Raw genomic sequence first — 25,890 nt, 5'->3', positions numbered from 1 at the left:
TCTCTTATTGCAAGATGAATATTTGAATGAATTCTTCCGCATAATTAATTATGCTTTCTTTTTCGTTCACACGCGAACGCCTCAGGAACTTTCAAGTAGTACGAACGTAATATTAGGCAGACAGCGATTCGTAGGATCGAGAAATTCGTTCCAGGATCGAGTATATCGATGATTCACCCTTGCTCTTATCACATGCATACCACTTACTCTCTCTTTCTCTAGCTTTTTCACTTTTTACACTGCACTGAGTGTCTTCATTAGGAGTAATATCACTTATTTCTTCGGCGCGACGTACTCGCGCGTCGATTTTATAACAATACGTACTTTTATATTTTATGTTTCGAATTGTACTTTCCAAGACGCATCGACGATTATTTAGCTATTTCGTTGTAATTGGCTATACTTGGTTCGCGAAAAATCCTCTTCCTCTTCTTTCGTTCCATTACGACAAAATATAAAATTCAGGTATCTCTCGCTCTATCAGTACAGTTAATTAGAAACGGTTACGTGTAAACGTGAGAAATAAATTTTATCAGTTCGATATTTTTAAAAATACGTATTCAAATTATATGTCATAATCGTTAAAATTTCTGCAAGCAGTTTACGAATTTTAATCATTGATTTACCGATCTGCGCATTTGCGGTGTATTATTTTCGCCAATGGAGAACTTCGATAGGAGATACGAGAATTTTGACCAGTAAATTGGAGAAACATTGATATAGCTTATAGCGTTACGAACAATCGGGATACGTGGACCCAGAGATATGATAAATTCGAGAATTCTGGAACTCGTGATCGTGAAATCGGTATCAACGACGATTTCCAGTCTGCACGGGCTGGTCTAAGGGCGGGATACGCTCGTAAACTCTTTTATCGCGATCGTAGCTGATATGCCTCGCAAATTCTATCTCACTTTACAGATGATTTGATCTAGGGTTTCCGTAAGGGTACTTTTATGTCATTTTATACGATATTCTTATGCAATATGTACCGTATCTCTCAGTACGTAACGTCAACGTTTCTCCTTATTGCTTTTATTAACTCGTTGAATGTTGCATCCAACCTGCCAAAATAAAATCTAAACACGCGTGACCTCTTTTCAGACGTTTCAATTTTTACTTCGCAAATTAGAACGCTGGTTTTTCAAATTCCAATACCATATCCGCCTCCTCAACTATCCAATAATTAATTTTCATTAATTTCCAACGACCAATGAATTTTCATCTGCAGATTAAGATCGGCAAGCAACGAACCAGTTGTTTCGAACACCACCTGGTAAACCACGGTCCGCCCTGCCGAACCTCTGAACGCAACTCAAATTAAGCGAAAAATAAAGCAGAAGAAGAGGATCGCGAATCGATGAGCCAAGAATCGTCAGTTCCTGTAGCAACCTCGCCTGGAGACGCGTCGAGAACATCACACGCGCGCGCAATGGCCGCAGAGTACTCATATTAAGCCTGTGACAGTCTGACTTCCGCTTAGTTGGCCACAGTATCGAGCTAGCACGTTTGCGAACCACTTGAAACCGAGAAGTTCGCGCATCACCTTAGCACACACACACCAGTTCGAGTATCTTCGAATCCCACTGGCGGTATTTCTCTTCTTGCAGCGATGGCGTCCTTCGTCCGTTCATGTCGTTCGCTACTCTTTACGGCCATCCCTGAAATTCGGTCAAGGGTTCTGGTTTAGGCTCGAGACTGGGCAACTGATATGGTCAGTTTTGCTGTCACAAGCCACCCTCGGGTCAATGTTGAGCCGCGAATTTCATGCGCTTCTGCTTCTGTCGTTGATTGCAGAACCAGACTCTGACGACGTTCTTTTTCAGGTCCAGCTTTTCCGCGATGGCGGCGATCTTCTCGCCGGATGGCCGTGGTTGGACGGCGAAGTACGCTTCCAGGGATCGTTTCTCTGGCGCGGCTATGCTCGTTCTCTTTCTCTTCTTCTCTCCAGCCGGTAACACCGACGGTGCGTCTGGGTCTCGTCTTTTGTTCTTCGCTTGAGCCTCAGCTTCCTCCAGCCACGCTTGCAGAATCGGCTTCAACGCGATCATGTTGTTATGCGATAACGTCAACGACTCGAATCGACATATCGTCGACTGAGACAGAGCACCTACGCCAGGTAACTTCAGGTTTGCCAGAGCTTTCCCAACGTCGGCTTGCGTTACGCCGAGTTTGATGCGTCTCTGTTTAAACCTCTCTGCGAAGGCTTCCAACTCTCGAGGATCCGTGTCAGCATCCGGATGGAGACCAGCGGCCGCGGCAGCAGCTGCAGCCGCCGCCATTGCTGGATGATGATGAGCCGGATGTGGCACGCTACCGCCTCCGCCCCCGAGGTTTCCGTGATGATGGTGATGACCCATCATTCCGTTCATGCCGCCATAAACGGAGGGCCCATGGATGCCGGCATGGTGGCCCGGTCCACCACCGGTGTTCTCTGACATCGGAGTTAACGTGGTCATCGAGTTGGCCGGATCCAGCATGTCCAGACTCTCCATGCCTGGGTGGCTCATCTGGAAGGCATAGTTTACAGATCTTTAATTCGTACAGAGTCTGGGATGAGGTTCATTAGTATTTCGCATAGTTTTGCGATTTTAATTCCATATTTTATTCTACGTGGTATATTAACCACTGAAATATCGCGAGTTATTGACGTGTTTCACTGAAACTGTATCTTAAATAATAAATGACGAAAATTTCAATGTTTGGACTAGAACGTGTTTTACTAGTTTCAATACCATATAATTCGTAATTTATATTATTTTATATTTTATAGTATATCGTATTCATAGGTATATTGTAATATATTTTACCAAGCAAATAAAAAATTAAAGTAACGATGTGGTTAATTTCTAATTGAAATAATTGAAACGCGTATTGGTTGTCTCTCTTCAATCTATAGTAAAGTATTGTCCTTCATGTAGTAAATTTGTCAAATTATAGGAACAGAATGATTTTGGTGCCGCGTAAAATATGATTGTCATTTAATTACAGACAATGTTAGAAACAATTACCTTGCGATAGAAATTGAAATGAATATACAATCTGTTTTTAAACGTTGTAATTATACATTTTTTAATCAAAATAGAACATCTTTCTGAAACGACAAAAAACGTCTTTCAAGCATGCGTTAAAGAATGAGGAAACCTACGTGGTTTGCCATAATCGCGTAAAATCGATAATTGCAACTATGCAACTGAATTCACGGGCACGCAAAATTAATCGCGGTCTGCTCATAAATATTACACTTTGAAGAGCGGGGAAAGCAGTCATAGCTGTTTAAAAATCGAGATCTTTGAGCGGGAATTGCACGGTAACACGATAACATACGGTTACCCGATCGTACCAATTAACATTGTTAAAAGGGAAAAATGAATGAAACCATCGGGGGCCATTGTGGAGGGGAAGGGACGAGGACGTGGAGATGAAGAGAGAACGTGTACAAACTAGCACGCACAATTATGCAGCACGTGCCGTGGTCGTCGTCGCGAGCACAGTGTGCGCGACCCCTTACAAATTATTTATGAGCTCCCTTCATATTTTTCCTCGTAGAAAGTGGCGCAACGTCAGGTGCTGCTTGTGTACTTTGTTTTCTTCGAGGTATCGCAATGTCCACCGTGTAATTTTCACGTTAAACGAACCTATGCGAATGTTGATAAATTTTGGTTTCTATCCAGGCCAAAGTTTTCAAGATCCAGCTATTTCTTTGCGATACAACGTAGCCACACAGAGAGAATAAATTTCGCACGCTTCTCCTTCGCGAAGATTTGGAATTTTTAGAAGGGATCGTATCGTATATTTAGGAAACTAAAAAATAGAGTGGATTTGAAAATTTCTTTATTCGATTATGGTATAATTATTAGACAGACAGGGGGTGCACTATAATTTTCTTTCGGTGCAGAAATGATAACAAGGTTCTAGTAATAGATTTATTAGCATTATCGCGTAGTTAGGAAATTGAAAAGTATATTGCGTTTTTAATTTCATTACAATTATTAAATGGAAGGGACGCGTTATATTTTTATTTTAGTGTAAAAGTGATATTAAAATTCCCCTAGGAGATTTACGAGCAAAGGATGTATCGTGTAAATCATTATATTTACTATATTACACATACTATACTGTCTACGCTATATTATATATATTACAATATCCCTCCAATATCCTACTAATAAACAGACTTACAATTTCCGAACGTATATTATCTAAAAATTTACGTCTTCGCAATGAAACATTTTCCAGAGCCCCCTCAAGCGCAATGTCACCGAACACTGTATCTACATTGAACAAAAGAAATCCAACGACCACGAAGATATCCTCCGAAAACCTTCGACACGAGCTTCACGACGAAAATCCCAAACCACCCCCTTGACGCAGCGATGCATTAACCCTTACCCATAACTCGAACCGCATTCGCGATCCTAGATCCAGCGAAACGTAGAAAACGCGCGGAAAAGGGATCGTAAAACGGCAGGTGGCGTATATAAATCGGCGAAAAATGCCGCGGGTGTGCTTACGATTGGTGGTCGTGCGAACATGCGCCTACGGGCCGTTTGCGTAACGTCGTACACAGGGCGTGACGCGTATGCGTAGGAACACGCGTTCGTGTGTACGCAACATTTATCCTCACGAGAATATGCAGCGTAGCGAGCTAACTGGATGGCACGGTTTCGGTCCAGGGGTGCTCCGGAATAGCATAGTTACATCAGAAATGCAGGGGGTTGCGGGTGGCGGCGCGAAAGAGCAAGGAGGAACGGGGTTGGAGGAGGATGGTGGCAAATATGGAGTGAGCGAGGGACTAGCCCAGGGGCGTACACGGTAGGGCCCCAGAGACCCCGCAATATTTCATCATTACGCTGACACGACGGTAGGGTTAGTCGATTCTCTCTCTCTCTCTCATTGTTTTTCTCGTCTCTCCCTCTATCTCTCTAGCTGCTTCTCCCGTCTCTGTCTCTATCTATCTGTCTCTTTCGATTTCTCCATACACGTTGGAAGAGGAAGACACGGGTATACCCTGCTTCACCCTTGCTCAGTGGCATGGCCTATCGCTCGTCACGATTCCTGGCCATTCCTTCTCCCCCTTTGGCGCCGTTCGCTCCCCAAAGCTTGTGCCAATGACACAAAACTCGTTACATGCATTCGTGAACGTAATACGTTGCGCGTTAGGCAGAGCCTTAGGTAGCAGGAGCACCGGGGTTATTGAATTCGTCAACCTCGCGTATAAAAACAGACTTTATGGGACACTTGCTGTTTGACCATCTGTATGGGAGATCCGCGGCTGGGAGAATGGGAAGAGAGAGAGAGGAAGAGAGAAGGAGAGCTGTAAGTGGGAGAAGGGTGTTCATGCCACCGCACTGCGGGAAGCCAGAACTCCGATCTATACACCTACTTCATGGTCAACGAATACTACGGCGACTAATAGTCAGCCGATTTTCTGCGGGATCCGTGCGATTACCGTGTCTCGTATTCGATGCCTTGCACGATCGATTGTTGATCTCTTTGGGCAATGGAAGTTGACATTTTTGGATTTATGCAATTATGAGAGAAAAAAACGTTATTTTTTGGTCAAAATTTAAGTGACTCGTGGAGTCCAGTTTTTGGAAAATTGACATCGGTTTGGAAAACGAATGTTGGTTTCCCCGAATGACGGAATAGAATTTTTGATACATTTTTTCCCTTGAATATCAATAATTTATTGAACTTAGTTTTGAAAAATCGAATTACTCTTTCAATTGAATGTTAATGTCAATTCGGTTAACAAAGGTTGTTTTCTTTGGTTTATAGAATTATTATGAGAATTGGGGAGTGGTATTTATAGTACGTATTTGTTGGTTAAATTTTAATGGTTCGTTGAATTCAGAAAATCGACGTATCGGCACAATTGAATATTGGTGTTGATAATCGCATGCATAATGTGTGATATGGAATCGAAGATCGTAATCCCAGGTTTTAATAGGTAATTGCTTAAGTATATACGAGATACTTTTAACGCATGTATAGTGCTTTAGCATGTTAATAAAAAAGTCGGCTCGGTGATAGAACATGGAGAATGTTATAAAAATCTTCCATTTTCAGCATTGATCAGTGACGTTTTTATTGAAATATTTAACGGAGGTATTGGGTAGATTACCAATATAACAATGTTGCGATCGAATATATTTTTCAGCTATAAAATGCATTTGTAGAACGATGAATAAATGAAAGCCCGTAAAAAGCATGTTTTAACTGTATATTTAATCAATTTTTAAGCGAGCATAACTATACATGGACTTTGTCATTTCATAATGCCTTTAAAACATTATTATAAATTATAAGACTGCGATATTTTTCAATTATTGCCTTTACGTTATAACATATTCTTCATTCGATAAATAATCTGTTTCGTAAACTGCAAAAATTATTTTTACGTTATATCACATAATCTGATTCCTGCATCATTTTTATTCCTCGAATTTAAGTTACGTCTATTTTTCTTGCTAATTAAAAAACAGCGCGAAACAGTTGCTCGTGATTGATTAAATACGTTTCTTATGTAGTGCAATTTCAGTAACGCAGGCAATATGGGACTGGCAACATGAAAAGGAAATTCTGTCAGAATTGATTGCGTTACGCCCAGTGTGTTACGAATCGTCTCGATGGCGATATAATATACGAGCAACGCCCCTATGTTCCAGAAGATCATTCCGGGTCGCTGAACATTGCTTGCTGCACCCCACTGTCATGCTATCATCCACTCATCAGCCTCAGATTGCTTGTATTAGCATAAAAACACCGAAACGACGAGCAGCAAATTGCAATCGAATTAACACGAGCTTTCCTATCCGATCATAGCTTTCCTATTTGCTTTCCCCCTTCCTCGAGCAATTAAATTTTAACAATTAGCGTGCGTTCAGATGGATTTATTTCTTTTCATCTGTCTTATCTCGAATTACACTTTCTGTTACATGAATGCAATTGACATTGACTTTTTATTCTATTTATTGTTAAAAATAGGAAAGATTTCGTCTTTTAATTATATATTAAACTCTCTTTTTCGTCATTAACGTAACTGATAAAATTGAATTTCTTTATAATAATAATATTATAATAAAATTAAATTTCTACCTTGTTCTAATCTTCCTGTTCTATCGTTGTTATATCCATTTGTTTATCAAAAATTTGATTCTAAATCTTTTTAACGATTTTAATCGTTTATCCGTATATACTACTCACAAACATTGAAATTATACGTTTAAATATGCCCAATTACTAGAGCAATGGAAATATGAAAGGTATTAATGATTAAATGGTAAAAATGAAAACAGTTGGACGAATTGTGAATGATGTTAATAAAGTATCGTCAGGGTTGAATTTTTTAATCGACAGTTTAATTATAGACCATAATTGATTGTTACACGTAATTAATTATTGTCGGTGGATTTAAGCCGTCGTTGAAACTCGTTGAATTTTATAATCGTGCTCGAACGATGAATTTTCCATATCGACGTCATTGTTTCTGTACACATCGTTACGATAATTGTTTCATCGATAAACTTTGTCATTGGTAGTCATTGGTCAACGTTAAGTCTTAACAAAATTATCCTGCCTCAGAGGCCACATACAATTAACGTGTCTCGTAATTCGTTCCAACTTTACTGTAACTACATATTCTACTGCATTTGCAAATTGGCATCATTGAATCAGAAATAAATATATTTTTACGGAAGACAAAATGGAATTCTTAATATTAACTACGTGTGTAAACTTTATATAAACTTTCAAAGAGGCAACCCTATATTTATACGAAACAGAAAATTGATTACATCCTAATAATTAGTAAATTAATAACACACAAGTCCAACTGAAAAATCAAGATAATCGGTAAAACGAAATTCGATTAAATTAACAATAAGCTAATCGAAACAGCAAAATCTTAATTTAGATAATGAGAAACGAAGGAAAGAAATCTTGCTACTTGTAAATAAATTTAATAAACTAGAATTAAAGCAGTTCGTAGGAGTATAGAATGCGAAAAATGCAGACTCACAAAGAGGTGTGAATGTACCTGATGATGTGGCCGGTTATTCGGATGGGGGGTTGGCATGTGGGCTCCATGATGATAGACGGAAACAGGATCGTGCTTCAAAGGCATTGGGGTACCCGCGTTGTGTTTTCCCAAATCCGCCGCCAAAGCCTCCGCCCTCGAAAGTAAGCCGTCTTGTAGACCGCTGTTCAGGCCCCCGAATAAGTCACCCTGAAACGTTAAAAGCGACACGTGACACTGATTGAAGAATCAGGGATCATGTGTTAGGCTGACGTAAAAGAATATTCGTGGAAGCGTTTCGTCTCCTTAAACGAATTTAAATCGCATCCAGAGCATCTTATAACCACGAGGTCCTCGTGTTGACATGCAAGTTCCGCGACTTGGGCGAATCTGAGTTTCAAAAGGGGTGCAAGAAGGAGGATACCATATTAGGGTGCGTCGGAATACGTATGTAAGTATTTCATTTTGTAACTGAGAATAAATAACGAGATTGACACGCTAAAAAGTATTATTATGGCTGAATGTGAATTTCATAAAGGGTGTAAAAGAAAGAATAGCATATTAGGGATGCTTGGAATATATATGTATCAAGTACTTCGTATTACAATTTGAAAAAAATTCGAAATGGCAAAGTGGATAGGAATCGTGTTGATGTACAATGGAAGTAGCACGAATTCCGCGAATTTGAGCTTCAAAAGGGATGCAACAAAGATAACAAATGTTAGGAGTGCTTAAAATAAGTGTTTCAATATTTTGCATCAGTTTGAAAAGAATTGAGTTGTCTAAATTCAAGCGTCAGAGGGGGTGCAGCAAAGTGAATAAGGAGTACTTGAAATACATATATCAGTATTGAGCGTTGTAATTTTAAATAATATCTGAGATTGAAAAAATTAGGTTTATAAACTGGTAGTTGAAAGTTGTAAATCAATGTCACTTTCTGGCGAAAAAAAGTGTGCGTTTCATTTGTACAAAAGTATCCAGTCAGAGGTCACTCCATGTACTCAACATGGCCGTGCGGTCGATATTCTAAAAATAGTTTTGACACTGGAAACTTGGATTTAGCTTCAGCCAGATTTTTTAAATTCACCGGATAATTGCTTATTTTTATAACGTTAGTAGATGATATCGAGACAATTATTCATTTATCATTCATTCACTAATAATTACTTAATACTAATTCTTCAATATCGATTTGTACTTATTCTTTTAAATACGTTTAAAGTGATCCTTATTTCACAAAAAATAATTTCTCAAAATAAATTGTACGCCAGATTAAACATTCGATATATAACACTGAATCGATAAACATTTAACGATTCTCTGTTTTAAAATAATATTTCCATATCAATTCTAGTAAATTATGTTTAAATGTATTTTTAAGTTATTCGGTATTTCTGCTCATTGATAATACCTTATTTCAAAGTGTAATGCGATTAAACAGAAATTCATGCGTGTGTGGGTATACAGGAGGGTGTATAACGCTGGATTATGAAACAACCAGTTAAATTGATGTTATTTCAAAAGTGACTACGCGTGACATATGAGATTTGCTAATCAAATGAGTTTGCTTGTCAAGTACTACTGGGGTTGCTGGACAGGTTATTTTAGGGTCAAGATATTACTAAAATTATACGACCACAGGGTCTGTCAGACTTGTCCTAAATTTAGGAACAGTCCCGCATATATATAAAATCTTGGTTGATGACAGAAATAACTTGATAATTACAATAATACCGAAATAATTGTATTTGCTGACAACCTACAGTCAGCCAAACTTGATATCCCAAATTATCATGTATATTATCGACAATTGAAACATATTTAATTGTAAATTTTAAAAGCAGATGGTAGTCTATATTTTAAAAATTAATTACAAATATACATCATAATTTTCCATTCGTTATCGTAGTATTTGCGAAGAATTTAAATACGAATTTTACTTAAGGCAAAGAAGAATTTCGGGTGAAAACTATTTTTATATTTAAATATCAAAATTTAATCTTTTTATTTCGGTTACACTTATACTTACATTGTCTATAACTTCATTGAAGCACGTACTACAAGATAATAAATTTCATATTGAAACAAAGCGATGAATATTTAAATTCTCTCATTTCCATGCTAAAAATACGTGATAAATCATCAGTCCTTCGTTATGAAAAATCTTTTCCAGTCTTGAATAATAAAAATATTCCTTCTCTGACGACGAATAAATATCATAGACCGGGTAATTGTACGCTTTATAACTAAGAAACTTCTTTATACCACGTCAAAGGTGAAAAGAACCACAAAAGCAAGAATTTCTCTGGGAATAATGATAATCAAACAATGAAGGGTGAGAGAGGGTTAATGCATTTTCCTTTTCCAGCGACGTATTAATAGCAGTTGCGATGCGAATTTATGGTTTCGTTTTGTCCAGATACGCTTCTATGCCGTGGCAATCGATATTATATGGGACATTTTGCGTCAGCCGCATCTGTCAGTCGCGGCACATTGCAAGGTTCGGCTACCGCACAAGCAATATCGTCACGTTATTCGAGAAAAATCGAAACAACCGTAACTCGTTGCAATTTCAAACTTTTTTCCAACGAGATCCGTGCTCAAAAGGGTTGATCGTAAATACAAGGCGGAAAAATCTATTCTATGCAAAGCGTTGTAAAATATAACTTTCCTTTTTGTGGACGAGACTATTTAACTGCTTGCATAGATACTTCATATATGCTTATACTATTACAAACACGGATAAATATGATTGTTTTTAATTTTAAATTAACTCGTAACGTTTAACGAACCGCCGAATTTATTTTTATTTATAAATAATAAAAATACAATCGCAATGTGTACGGAGTAAATAATATATATGTAATTTAGAAGTCGATACTTCCATTGCAAGTTTGCGTGAGCAGAAATACATTTTCATTCAAATATAAAATTCTTTATAGAAAAATGTATTTGATTCATTTCTACTTAAAACAAAGAAAGACCTACAATTCTAAATAAAAGTGTGTGGGAAATAAGTTAGTTACAGAAATTAATTTGTATCTACGTCGCGTCGCTGATTTTAAAGAATCGACGTGGAAATTTCAAATTCGAAATTTAAATTTAAGTGTCAAATTCGAAATAAAATGTTTACATATCATGAGGAATATTCGTGATTGTGTTTGAGTACAGAGTTAGCTATTATTCGTGCCTTACTCGTCTAGGTTTTCTTCCGACAAAGCTCGAAAATAAAGTACCTCCAAATAGCATTATCGATTTTCATTCTCTGCATCACTTGGACAATGTGACCGTTGCTTTATTAAATATCAATAAAGGAGGATTCATTGTCAAAACAATTTAGTAGGAATCCTCCGCGGCGTGGGCTTTCATCAAGTTTGTATGAAACCGTTGCAATCAATTGCCATCGAATCGTTTCTCATTCGGTAATGGAAAATATTGTAAATCAGACATTGAACCTTTTCAAAATATGCTGCAATTTATGTAACGTCAAACATCACACCATGAGTCCTTTAAATCGTTCCTTCGAGATTTCATTTCTCAGAATTTTCAATGAAATTCATCAAAATTTTCCGAAGTACTTCCACTTCACTTTTGCTAATATTTAATATTATTCTTTACTGTGCAAATTTTTTTCCGACAGCCTAATCGTATAAATAAGAATCATGCGTGTCTTATACTCATGTTGTCGTATAATAGTTTAGGTAGAATTTGAACAAATTTTTTATAGTATACATATTCGAACACCCTAAATTAAAATTGCAAAAACAAATTGGACAAATATTTTGTTTAAATATATCATGTTTAAAGCTTCACTAGTATTATAGTTTATCAAATAAAAAACCAAATAACTCGAAATTGACAGGACGCGAAAGACCCTGGTTTACATATTCAAGGTTTATTAAACGTTGCATATAATTTTTAAAAGAACGTTTCGTCGAACAATATTTTGCATTAATATCTAAAAATAAGCAGCCTGGTACGAACAAATAATTTTAGCAAAATTGATCGTTGCATTAATTAAAAATTAAGAAGCACGATATTTGTCGTGCGATGATATATCGATAATTTTCTTTATTTCTAATACTTTAATAAGGTACTTTTAATACTATAATAAGTTACTTTTTTTAATACATTGCACGTAACTCCCGGAAAAGCTGATTATTGACTAATATTTTACACCAATTGTCAAAAGTAAGCAAACAGCCGTGGACAAACTTTGTTACCAAAACAGTCCGTTATATTAATTAAAAATTCAACAGCACGAATTATCGTAACAGTTATTGAAATGTCAATAGTTATGTTCCGCGTAGCGAGGTTAAGAACTATTCTCTATCTACTTATTTCATTATAAACTGTGATGTCCGCATCGGTTGATCAATGTTTCATGCGAAAACCACCATCGTGCTTCAACGCTTCGATTATTTATGAACTCCTTGTGTCTTTGCCGAGTACGTGTACCTACTATCTGTCTGTAGGTTGCTGAACTACCGCCACTTTTTCTAATTTCGAACTTCTTCCCTGTGTTTTTCTTCTTTCGTATCGTGAAATCGCCATTTACCTGATTTTAATCCTGGGAATAATACATTTTTCTTTACGGGTAGCTGATAATGGCTAAAATTGTTTGTATAATAGGCACTTTTGTTGAAATTCTGATTTTGTCCCATTGATTTTGTCCTTCGTCGTATTTCTTGCTTTGAAATGCAACATGTGATTCGTTAAAGATATGGAAAGGGAAGAAAGGAAATATAAATTTTTTATTTCAAACGAATTGAAGTTTCTTGTGTTTATTTTTTAAATTGTCAACGTGTAATTTAACAGTGTCGTAATAATACCAGTAGCGTATTAATATAATATATTACGGATGCTAATGGCTAAATTGGCGTAATAAAAATAATTGATTGTTTCGGTGAAATGCAACTATACTTCTGATAAAAACTGCATGTTTTCGATAATTACGAAAAACAAGAGATCCGAAATCAGTTAGTTTGTTTAGTTGTGATATTAATGACAGATATTCGCAGTACAACAGATACTTGGAGAATATCGTAAAAGATCTTAATAAGTGTCTGATCTTTTATCTCGTGATAAATTATTCCCGAAAGAATGAAGTACTTAACCCATTCGTTGCGTGACACATGGTACTGTTCACGGAGATGAATGCTTTACCTAAACGAAGTTTTAACAGGACAATAAATCCTAAATTGCGTTTTCTCTTCAAGTGCGGAGGAAGAGTTCTAGTTTGGGGCGAGTTTAACCCCGCAGGTCTTCTATACGTAGTTGTAGGTGAGTGTATAGGGTGGTCTGTTTGAACGTTAATCATCCAGAATTCTACCAATCGTGATCAACGCGAATTTGCCAAACTGCTACTATGTTCAAATATATCTATCAATTCATACAATTACAATTATTTGAAATACCCCTTAGCATCCATTATCTTTAAAGAATAATTTTCTTGCTTCATAAAATCTCGTATATTAATATAATTGTGATCATACGAAATATTTTTCAATAATTTATTCATTTTTTATTTATCACTACTCACTCAATACGTATAAATCACTGCAAAGTCTGCAGTTTCGAGTCATAATATATTCAGAGGTATCTAGTGGTAAATCTATGTACAGACAACATTCCATAAGCAAAATTATATTTTTCCGCTACTGAAACGCGTACTCTGCATCAAATATTCATATTACATAGCAACATAATCTGGCAACCTCCTATTTTTCGATCAATGATCCACTTTAAGATATTTCCACATCGTATTAGCAATTTATTGATGTTCAACGACATCCAACTCAAACCATATTGTACATGGAAGGGTACAACTCCGACTTAATCAAACCCACGTTAATTTTGAAAAATTATACAAGGCACTACCATATCATTTCCACATTATTAACAAAGTCTGTCAAATAGACTACTGTAACTAGGAGAAACGGTTCATCGAGTCTTCCCAATCCTACATCCTAAATAATAACAAAATATAATAATCTCCCCTATATCTTTCAATTAATAGTTTACCTCAACATGCCCCAATATCACATTAACAATTTACTCGCATTAAATCAAAGCACAAATCGGTCAATTAAATCAACAGAAATTTCGAAAAATTATTTAACGAACCATCAAATGTCTCGATTTTGAGAACAAATACCTCCAAATAAACAAATGTAGGTGAAAGAATCAGTCCATCTGTCTTTCTCGATTCACGTACACCCCATATAAGAGCGCGGAGTAGTTCTTCCAAGACACGATCAGACAGGCCAGGAGCAGGGATGAGAAAAGCGACGACGGTGCCGAGAAACGGATACAGATTGCTCTTGTTAGCCTCGTAGTTAGCAGCTCGTGCAGTTGTTTAGCAAAGTTTCTACGTGATCCCCCTTCGAGGCCGATTCAGCAGGTCCCCGTGGTTAATAGAGTCATTTTTCCGAGCTGCCTGCGGCCAACCCACCCGTTAAATACGTCTTCCAGCTCCGGCACGTTAAAGATTAGCCAATTACAATTGAATTATCGCGCCCCACTGGCCGCCTGTGTAATTTATCTGCTCGAGCTTATTCGCGAGAACGCCGGAATGATTAAGCTCGTAACGTAGTACGCGATACGACGTATTATATCAGTCTGCTTCTCCGTTTAACTCGCCTCCGGGTAATAATTCTCTCATTATAAACGATTATAGTGTAAGTTAGGGTGGCTCGAGATAGGTGGCCGCGTTTGAGATGTTACGGGGAAACGGGAATTTCTTTTCTCGTTTTACGAGTCAGAGGAAGTAATAGATCTTGCATGGTGCGTAATTACGGGTGGATTCTGATCTAAGTTTTAACCCTTTGCACTCGAAGACTTTTGGCTAGAGAAGAGTAGAAATTCAAAGATTATCTACTAAAAAACTGACACTACCTTTTGAGCAGTAAATACAGAATTATATAATAGAATTGTAAAACTATTTGATTTCGATACCTCGCATACTGTTACATTGCATTAAATTTGATACATTAATTAATATCGATCTTCCAAATTTTATGAAATGATGACTGAAGCTCACCTCTCGAGTGCAAGGGGTTAATCGTTTGTATCTAAAGACTGTTTTCCTTTTCGGTGATGGGAGGAAGTATAATTTGAAGTCGACATGTCGTAACTGTTGCATAGTCGAAATCATTTCAAATCAAACTCAAGTTGGAATATAGTTGTCGTCGACATTTGACTTTGAATCCATTCGACGAAGGGAGAATAGATTAAATTGCGAGAACCTAACTCGCAATGTTTGAATTTCTAATTGCCTGAAGTTTCGCAGCATTCTCAAAACTTGAAAATGATATTCTGTTTTATAAAAAGAATATTTCATTTTGAGAAGGCTCGATGACATTTTGATATAATTGCAATAATTTTGTATAAATCTTGTCTAAAAAATATAGAGGGTATAGAAAGATATCCAATCCAGATTCTTATTTAGAAATATTAACATTTGAACTCTCATAAGATCTAATTTACCTCTTTTATCAGCTGCAGTATTGAATGTATTGGAAAACTTCGAAGGAATTACGTTGCTGAGATATTTTGTTCTTTTATGATGATTTTATATTTATTCTTACCTGGATTTTAAGAATAATTGTACATTAATTAAAAAAGCGAAATACTTCGAATTCCCAAAACTTGAAACTTTCTTAAATATTAGAACATTTCGAAGTTTGATATTTCTAATAGAAACCTTCTTTCTGAATAATAAATAAATGCGTACAAATCCTTTTATAAGATTCGTTATGGAACTAGGTTATAAGATTCATAATAGCAATTTAATTATCGATATTTGCTGCTGTAGCTAATTCAGAAATGGCTGCCTAATTTTTCAATTGCACAATGAATGTATGCATAGTAGTCGGTATTAAGATATCAAATTATTACAAATTCGTGAATAAATTATTTATGAACTGTTTTCTTAATTAAAGATTTTATTTGGAGAAAATTATTTTCGTTTTAACCCTTTGTACTCGAGAGGAGCCCTTCAGTCGCCATCTGATAAAATTTCGAACATGGATATTAATTAATATGTCAAATTTAAGATAATATAACGGTGTGAGAGGTATCGAAATCAAATAATTCTACGCGTTAATTATTATAGACTTTTTATTTACTGCTCAAAAAAATATCGTCAGCTCTATAGTAGAAAATCTTTGAACCTTTATCCTTTTTTAGCTAAAAAATCGTCGAGTGCAAAGGGTTAAATTTATTAAAAAGTAAAACCTAAATTTACACCTAAATTGAAAACGATACTTCCAGCTTAAATCAAATGAATTAAAAGCTCGAAATATCCTTAGGTTAATTTTATTCCGACAGATATGTTCGAGCTTCGTCAAAGAAAATTTAATCAATCGATTTGTACTACATTTTTTAGCACCTTCATTAATTCTAATAAGTCTGACTTTCAATTCTCATAAATATCATATTATTCACAAGGTAAAATTTGGAACGTATCCACGGTTTTCAGTTATGGAAAAACCAATCGAGATGCGTTTTGATTGTTGGCTGACTGAAAAATATAAACTTCGTAATTCTTTGCAATCGACAGCTACACAGCTAACATTCTGGCCAAATATTCATTAAAGTTTTTTCACCGCTCTATCCATCATTCCATGATACAATCCACTTCGATCTATTATGTAGACTGTTTCGTATTGAAAAAGAGTAAACAGCCATTGTCAAAATGAAATAAAGCACATAAATAAAATAGGCGGACCAGAATGCTAAGGTGAATGGAATACAACTCAATGCAGTTGAACATAACATACGCATTCATGACTATATAATGTGTGTAGTTCTGTTTTCCATTGCGCTTCAGCAATCGAATACAGACACGAGCTTTAAAATAAAGGCGATAAAGAATTCAGTACTGGAGAATACGTAATACAAGGGAAATGGACTTTTTTTTTAACAACTGCACAGTATCAATCATCAAAATATTAACGATGAAAGTAATTTTTAGATTTTTCTAAAATGATTGAAAAAAGAAATGGCCACTTGTACTTTATAACATTGATATACCGAATATTATGGTGCAAAAATAGGAAGTAGATGTTGGATGTATTTTTTAGATGTTTAATTCCCACAATTTTTTGAATTAATCTTCAAACGTTTAATTGAAACACGGGAGGGGGAAGAAAAATTAATATGAAATTAATATCATCGATAAAGATATTTTCTAATCGACGAAGATTGTATGAAATTTAAGTTTATATCGTATAATACTGAATATACTAAGTATCAAATTATTCATTGTAATTTCCTGCAAGTCACGATGAGAATTATTTTAAAAACCGAAGCTTAAATAAACCTGTACGATTAATGCGCATAGGAATATAAGCAGTACGTAAATAAAATAAATAATCGTTTAAAATTTCTTTGTTATCGATTTTTATTATCATTCGCTAATAATTTAAATAGCAGTTTGAGAAGTGATTCCTTATACGAAGAAAAGTATCATTCCACATGGATGGCTGTCGTAATGCAACTACTTTTTGACCCTTGTACTTTTAATATAAAGAAAATTCAAGCAACACTTGCAATTCTAAACTTGTCACGTGTTCTTGGAAAGTTTGGACGCAAGCAAAAGTCGGTTACAAGTTGTAAGGAGAGCATCCTAGCAGGCTTGGAGACTTATCGTAAGTTTCATCCTTCAAAATTGCATTTTACTCCTAATTTCGCACACTTAAATCTATGTTTACACGTGTAACACTCGTTTAATTAATTCTGTATCCAACACTGGTTAATTTTACGTCAGTTTCGCGTTACAAATTGAAAATTCTAATGGTTCATGAGAATTTACAGAAAAATAGAGAACTAATCAATTATTTAATAGCTCGTAGCCAATGCAACATCAATAATTGCAAAAAGTTCGTTATACGGTATTTTAAATTATCGTAATAACTATTGAACCCTTAATATAAGCCAGACTTTTAAAAATGACTTTTCCTTTCCTTAATTCCAGTGAAATTAATTTTTTTCTTTAATTACGACAGCGTTCAAAGTTTCTATAAATATTACAGATAATTTCAAATAACCTATACGTATTTTCATATATTACATATTAAACTAAAAATAATTCCTTTATCGCAAAAGATGTTACCTCAGCTCTCTTCGAATTCTCAAAATTTAAACGTACAATATTTAATACCAGCCTAATCTGGTACAAATCTAACTAAAATTCATTTTCCATTATGAGCCATTCAAAGTGACTAACTCCACTTTTCACAGTTGAAATAAATTTCTATTTTCTGTTTCATAAAATTAAGAATAAGGCCCTTAATATATGCAAATTGAAGAAGAATCTTCGAACAATTCCATCCACGACATCAGCCTCAAATTGCAAATCAGCAAACTCTTCTGCAGGGACGCGTCAGAAGAAGCAAGTCTCCAAAAAAGCACGTTTCACCTCGTCGCTTACGCTCGTTTACTGTGTCGTACTTCATAGCGGAATAGCCAATAGCCAGGGGAAGACGATTAAGAAGACTGTTACTCGGTTCTAAAAGCAGATAAGCGCTCTCGGACCGTCGGCCAATGGATATCGCAAAATGGGACAATTATGTTATTTTCGTCCGATAACCTACATTGTAAAGCAGTCTGACGCATGAATAAATAAATTCTTCCAGAAAATCTGACGTCTGACAAGAAAACGAGCAGACTCGACGAATTAACGCTTGCATGGCGGAGTACCGTCTGACTAGAGTAACTGAGAGGGTGGAAGCGGGAATAACAATCCCGACTTCGCCGACTCCCGATCAAATTCGGTTTCACTTGCGACACAGACGTGGCTCAACCAGCGCCAGTCTCCGTCCTTATCGATTTAGGAACGATCCAAATTTATAATGTGCACGATATTTACCTGCAGGAAGCACCGACGAGTGTCTGGCGTGATCAGTCGCGCAACCAGTCACCGCAGCTTTATTCGGTACCCGCTCGCTAATAATTCATGCCGTTCATTGGATAACGCAATTAACGGTGTATTATTGATAGAGGGTTGCCCGGGCGAAACGCGGCCCGTTGTATTGTAAATTACCATTCGATAAATGCTTCGAGATCGCGACATGAAATATTACGACACGCGAGATTGCGGTGCAAAGTAGCTGACCGTTGCGACCAACTTGTTCATGCATCGGGGTGCCCGTGCACGCGGATACGCGTGGCTATTAATATGCATGTTTTAGTATAAATAGGTGGCTGGATGCGCTGCGGTCGTTGCAGGCTTGGCCAAGGGTTCATGAAAAATAGCTATGAAATTGTGGACCTGTTTTTGTTTTATTTCACGCAGTGCTGGCTCTTTTTAGAGGTACTTTTGGGGTGGCTTGTGGATCGTACGGGGGTTTACGGGATGGATGTCGTTGTGATCTTCAGCTGGGATTGTGTGGAATCTTTGGGTTTAGGATGCGTGACCGAGATTCTTTCTTATGGGTAATTTTTGGGGTAGTTGCACAGTTTTATTTATGCAAAATTGAATTTTCTTTTCAGGTTCTTCTAACTTATTCAATATATCACTAAATGCAAGATTGTTAAGTCCATACATATTTTTGTTGACTGATTTAAAGATTTCTATCTAAAATATAATTTATTTCAACAAACGCTCGCAAGTCTAAGTTGTTGAATTTATTATAAAAACCTATAAATATTCATATACTAAAAGAATTTCATCAAATTATATCTACAAGCAAATACAGAAATACATAGTACGCATATACTTACTACCTAAGTGCAAAGAGTAACATAATAATTTGCAAATTTTTATACATTTTTTACCTTCTAAGATATATAGCTGTAAATTAAAACAGTTTAAGATATATTTATAATTAAAAGATATTATTTTTTCATTCCATCTTTAATCATAATATATATCTGACGATAAAGGGTATGTAAAAATTCGCGAATAATTAATTCGTTCCCAAGCATTTGTCTAAATGCGTGTTACAAATATAAATTACATTGCAAAATCTGTCACGTTTACGCAAGTATCGTGAAAGAAAAAAATGTAAAAGCAACGACTGTAACCGTAACACTTGTAAAACGATGTTTCACCGACTTCGCAGAAGCCGTTCAAACGAATTTTCAAACCGCAAATGCTAGTTACACGCATTTTGTCGCGAGCATTTGTTGCATTTGCAGCAAGCGTAAGCGACGCGTGGCTCTTTTTACGGCACTCAAACTATCTTGCACCACCTCATCGTATATCTAAATAATCAATTTACTACTGGCCATAATCGTAACCACGAGTTAGCGAGTTTATGTCAGCCAAGCCACCGTAACTACGTGGCTCCGCGAGGCATAAATATTATGAAGCATTTCGTATAAAGCAACAGAGTTCGGAGTTATTCTCTCCTTCGTCCAATTTGCGCTGCTTTCGTTTATCTTTTCCTCCTATTTAATTCTTACAAGTGAATATCCCTCTTTGACTTCTAACATGCTTCTTGAATACCGTCACACTTCGTACTGCCGATATTTTAATTAACGTCGAATGAATTTCGTTTATTCTCCTCGTTGGTTATACTATTATAGAATGTTTAATTTTATTTCAATTGAATCTCCTTTATTTTGATTTATAAAATTATGGTATTGAAATGTCAAGAAAAAGACAATTTTTCTGTTATAAATATCCTTTGCTTTTGACAGTATAGTACAAAATGTACTATATTAATTTCATGATCAATTCAAAGCTGGTGGAGAAATATTGCTTAATATTATTACGTTTTCATTGTAATTCGATGAATTGGTCACGATCTAATAAAAATATATATGGTTCTGTTATACTGTACTCACGTTATGCCTCGGTGACCAGGAATTGCACATAATGGAGGCATCTTCCAATATACGACTCTGCAAAACAAAAATTTTCGGTTATTCAACGTTTCACTTTCCCCCACACTTTCGTATACTTTTATTTTTATGTCATTTTAATAATTTAGTTCAGCGCATCAATTGAGAATTTCTCAGAAGAGTTCATTTCTTAATCGCCGATCTTCGATAACAAAAATTTTCATTAATAAAGATATCCCTTACGTGGTATTACCACTATATCGAATTATTTATTATACAAATAGACTTATATTATTTTACAATTATTACAAATATGTATAAATACGTATTTTCAAATTTTTCATTCACATCTGCCACGAATAATATATTTCCAAAAAATTTGTCCCCCATTCTTAAAAAGAAACCTGTAGGAATTAAAGCGAGGTTCATAACCATGATAACCACATTTACAGATGGCTTGTTAAGAAATTCATGCAAGCGCCGAGTAAAAGGGTAACCACCTTTCTAGTATGTTGTTCAGGAACGTTCTACGAGTAGAAACTGTAGATTTAATTTATTGATTCGTTCTACATAATTAATACCTCGAGTCTGAAAATTATTTCCCATCGCAGACTATTTTGATATTAACATTTTGCCAACAAAATGTACCATCGCGTTGAAGATATATTTTCTAACCGTAAAAGATCTACTGAAACCAATTCGTCTAGATATCCAATTTAGAATTTTCATTCTGGATGACCTGATACGGAATTTTTGGGATCACGAGGAAAACTGGAAAAATTTGGAAACCACCATCATAAAGAATGCGATACAAGTACTGTGTTTCCACGAGAAGAAGGTACATCGTGTCTACATTCCCATTTATGTTCAGATCCACTGACACACTTATGATCACAGTAGCGAAGATCAAGGGCGTGTCTAACTAGACCGAGTGAGAAATGTTAGTTATTAAGAAACTGAAACCTGTGATTATAGGAGTGACAGCGAACTTCAACAGAAGCATGGATGTAGACACGCTGTGCCTTCTCTTTCGTGGAAGCACAGTATCTATGAATTTCTTTTGTAAATTCAAGCCTTTAGAGAATATGGAGAAAATAGAAGAAATATGTTATGCCGAGGGCCGAAAAGAAAGCTTGTGAAAGGTTGAGAAAATAAAGTTGAGAAATCATGATCTAGTCTAAAGATTTTATGATTTTTAATACGAAAAATTATAGTGTGATTCGACCTCGTTCAATATAGTTATTTCCGATTCAAATTAAGCAATAACTTGGTTACTAAAGTAAAATGTAGGATGACATATGGAGTCTAAATGTGTTCGTGTCTACTTCTGCACGTTTTAAATGTCATTGAACTCCTCGAAATAGGTGTCGGCTGCTTAGAAACCCAGTCGAGAATGGAAAACTAGGGAATTTTACAACGTGACATTTTGGTCCCAATAGTCTGTCTAGACTAGGCTATTTAAATATTAATTACGTTTTCAGTGAACTTTTATATTCACAGAAATCTTTGAATGTCGTATTCAGTGCTAAGGAAGCTATATGTCAGTGGATTATCGAAGGGATGTGTATATTAAGGAATTTCATTTTATAAAAATATCAGTGATAGTTTCGAATTCAAATGTGCAGAAGAAAATAGATGCAATCGACAGTTTCGAGGAAATATAAATAGTTTTGAATTACACATTCCTTTCTATAATTGGTTTCTTTTATTTTTTATTTTTCTTTTAAGTTTATAACTTCTATACGAATCAGAATTTGTATTATCTTTCGATTTTCGCTTAAAGGAACTTACATGACTAATAACAATTTCCATTACATACCTATTTTGACTATATTACGTAGCTAATTTTATAATATAATAATAAACTACCTTTTTTAATAATTTATCCCCTGCGATATTGAAATAATACAAATTCTTAACAGCGAATAAATTCAAAAACCTCGAAATAGACGATTATTATAGCGCAAAAATTGAATTTGTCACAGAAATTTGTTATTTGAATTCACAGTATTCTCGTTACACACGATTCCTCATCAAAAGCGCAAACAACTTCTAAAACTCTTCCTAAAACTTCGTGTAAAAAGTAATATGAACAATATTACCCGAATTTTCCTCTCCCTCTTCCTCAAAAAAAATATATACATTTAAATAAATAAATAAATATTATCCACGTACAACGTAAATCCAAAACCAAACGCGTTTATAATGCAACGACATTGCAGTTTACGCGCATGGAAAAAATTATAAAAAAAAAAGAAAAATTGGAAAAAATGGAAAAGGATGGAAAAAAGGTCGTACATGTTCTCGCGTTTAGGCGCGTCGCAACAAATTTTCGTGAACCGACCGTGGGAATAATCCACACGGGGAAATATTTCTCCGAGCTGACAGAAATTCGTGCATATCGACGCGGTTTATCTGTCAGCGGAGCTTAATATTCATCTGGTCTGCATATTTTATTCTTGGCAATCGCGTAATATGTATATTTAAAACGCGGTACTAAGATTGACAGAATCGGGCCATTCCAGCGTCGCGACGCCACCGTCGCAAATTAAATGAATCATTTAATAATCCTTGCAGAATGAAGTAATTCAATATCGTTCTTATTAAAGTGTCGGCCAATTCTGAGCTCGATCGATACTGACGACAATGATTTGAGTCTGATACGAATACTTCAGACATCCGCACCGACAATTTTCATTAACCTGGCGGATTTTTCCGCTCGTTTCGGCTACTTTCAGCTCTAATGCTATATCGCGTCGGTGTTCCATGAATATTTCGATCTTATTGCCAAGCTTGTTGCCGATCAAATGTACATAGACCTGTATGTCTCGTGTAATGAGATGTCATAATCTTCGTAAACACGTAAATTCGTATGTACGTGATTGTTCTTTGGTCATGTGTATCGAGCTTTCAGTTGAATTAATTTTTTTCGATTTCGTGTTGCTTTATCGATGTAAATAGCGGATGAGTATGAATTGTTAATTGTCGGCTAAGTAATTAGAAAGTGGATCTTATAGTACAAATTGGGTAGGAATATTTATAAAGAAGAGGTGATTTATTCCCAGAATCGTGAAGCTTCTTGGAAGAGCAGCCTATTTCTCAGATTCATGTTTTAAATTTGGCATTTTTTTATTTTTAAAATCCGTCATATTGATAAGAAAACCTATACAATCGGCATTGATATAGACTTGCTTGGCTGCCATGTTCATGCAAGGTATATTTAGTCATAAGCTATTCGAGCAAACTGTTTGCTGTTATATGACCATTTTAATGTAGTAAATAATATTGAAATATCATTACAAGTTGTATTTAATATTTTCCAGTATGATAAATAGAAACTAAAATTCCAATTCAAACCAACCTTCTTGCCTGACTATTCTTGAGTTAATGGCTTCGAATACGGAGTAAATACGGAAATAAATTAATCATGTGAAACATAAATTTACTTGATAGATATCATATATGACAAAATTTGTCCGATTTCTCAGATTCATGTTGCGAGTCAATTATTCTCCATATTTTAAACTACTACAGGTATCAATTTTACATTATCAATGCTCCAGTAGTTATTGTACAGCGTAAACCTTTAATATTCTGTTCTTCAGAAAATATACGATACGTACAATTAGTAATTTACGTAATAGAAAGACAATTTCCTTCTCTACGAACAATCATGGAATTCTGCGCGATTATGTTCTTCCAAAAATAACCTGAGGTCTAATATTATTCTGAAACTCAAACAGTATCCATCCATTAGCAGAAGAAACAAAGCAGGCTGAAATCCAAACTGATAGTACACGTTTCATTCAACAAAACAATTCAATAGTAATCCTAATCTCGCTCGCAACCGCAATTTTCGCACCTTCGGGATGCAAGATAAACATTGGCTATTTAACGGATTAACCGTTCTGCTTAGGTCAAAGAACGTTATTTGCTGTATGGGATAGTCATACCTGTTCATTATTCCACGGCTTATATCCGAAACATTGTTTAATATATGCTTCAGCGAAGCCGAATATTGTTCTGCGTCGATTATTCGATCCACTGTGTACGCGTGTGAGGTAACAATGACGGCCATATACGTACGTTTATGATCGCTAGGCGAAAAGTCCGCTGCCCTCCACAAATTTTCAACGAAACCCCGTTGCACAAACGCGTATCGCGTGAATTCTCGTGCAGATACCTCTATGCTTCGCAGGTGTGTCATCAATCAACGCGTACACGCGTGTATTGTACGTCGGTGAGTCGAGGTGCATAGTGTGTGTGCTTTGCTGGAAGCTGTACACAGTGCATCGAGTGCAAATACGAAGCTCGGACAACATCGATGACACACACACATATACACGCGAGTACATATGTGTGGACAAACGCGAGTATACTAGCAAATTTGCCATTGTTGCGCATTGATTAAAATCTTGCGAATACTTCTTCGGGGTTTGAGTATAGACTTTGGTTAAAGTGTTTTATAGGACGATTTCTATTTTAAATTCAGTCAGAGAATGATATCGAGGAGATTTCTTGCTTGCACGTCGTATTCTTGGCATGAATATTAGGAATTTTAGGAATATTCTTCTAGATTTAAAATATGTAAGAATAGATTTATTAGTTTAGATTCGGTTTAAGGAGAGTTAATAAGGAATGATCATCTTTTGTCAGCCTAACTGTGCTTCACGATATATCGAAGGCCTCTTTAACAGTAAATTCGATGTTATCAATGGACAATTATATCTAAAACCTCCCCACTTTACTGCAATATCACAATAAGAAGCAATAAACATACGAGAACTCCAAATCTCTAATTAATTTATTCCAACTGAGCTCCAAAAATTTGTATCCCTCGAAGACCTCTCGAATATTAAATCTGCCATTGCAGGCACGCCTTTACACTATTTCAAACCTCTTTCTCCCGTCTCAAACAGTCACGAGACAATCAACGATAATTTTACAAAGATAAACAAAATTCACGCCACACTTGCCACGTTTCCGCACGTGACGACGGAACGCAGAATCTAACCTCGCTCTCCGGCGCATGGCAGGGAAACTTACACCGACGAAAAGAAACGAAAAAAAAAAAAAAA

General features: G+C 35.9%; 1 protein-coding gene across 1 annotated transcript in view; it reads right to left on the bottom strand.

The window, feature by feature from the left end:
* Positions 1-1,745: 1,745 nt before the first annotated feature.
* acj6 (abnormal chemosensory protein 6) overlaps positions 1,746-25,890 on the bottom strand; it is a 61,277-nt gene continuing 37,132 nt past the window's right edge. The window contains exons 2-4 of the mRNA XM_017911395.1: positions 20,816-20,872; positions 8,024-8,230; positions 1,746-2,510 (exon numbers count right to left, since the gene is read on the bottom strand). Of these exons, the coding sequence (XP_017766884.1) occupies positions 1,746-2,510; positions 8,024-8,230; positions 20,816-20,872 (1,029 nt within the window). The remainder of the gene's footprint in view (positions 2,511-8,023; positions 8,231-20,815; positions 20,873-25,890) is intronic.

Source organism: Eufriesea mexicana, unplaced genomic scaffold (genome assembly GCF_001483705.2).
Source record: "Eufriesea mexicana isolate 0111107269 unplaced genomic scaffold, ASM148370v2 scaffold202, whole genome shotgun sequence".
Lineage (NCBI taxonomy): Eukaryota > Metazoa > Arthropoda > Insecta > Hymenoptera > Apidae > Eufriesea > Eufriesea mexicana.
Note: the sequence above shows the minus strand (reverse complement) of the source record. Positions and strands in the feature narration are given on the sequence as shown.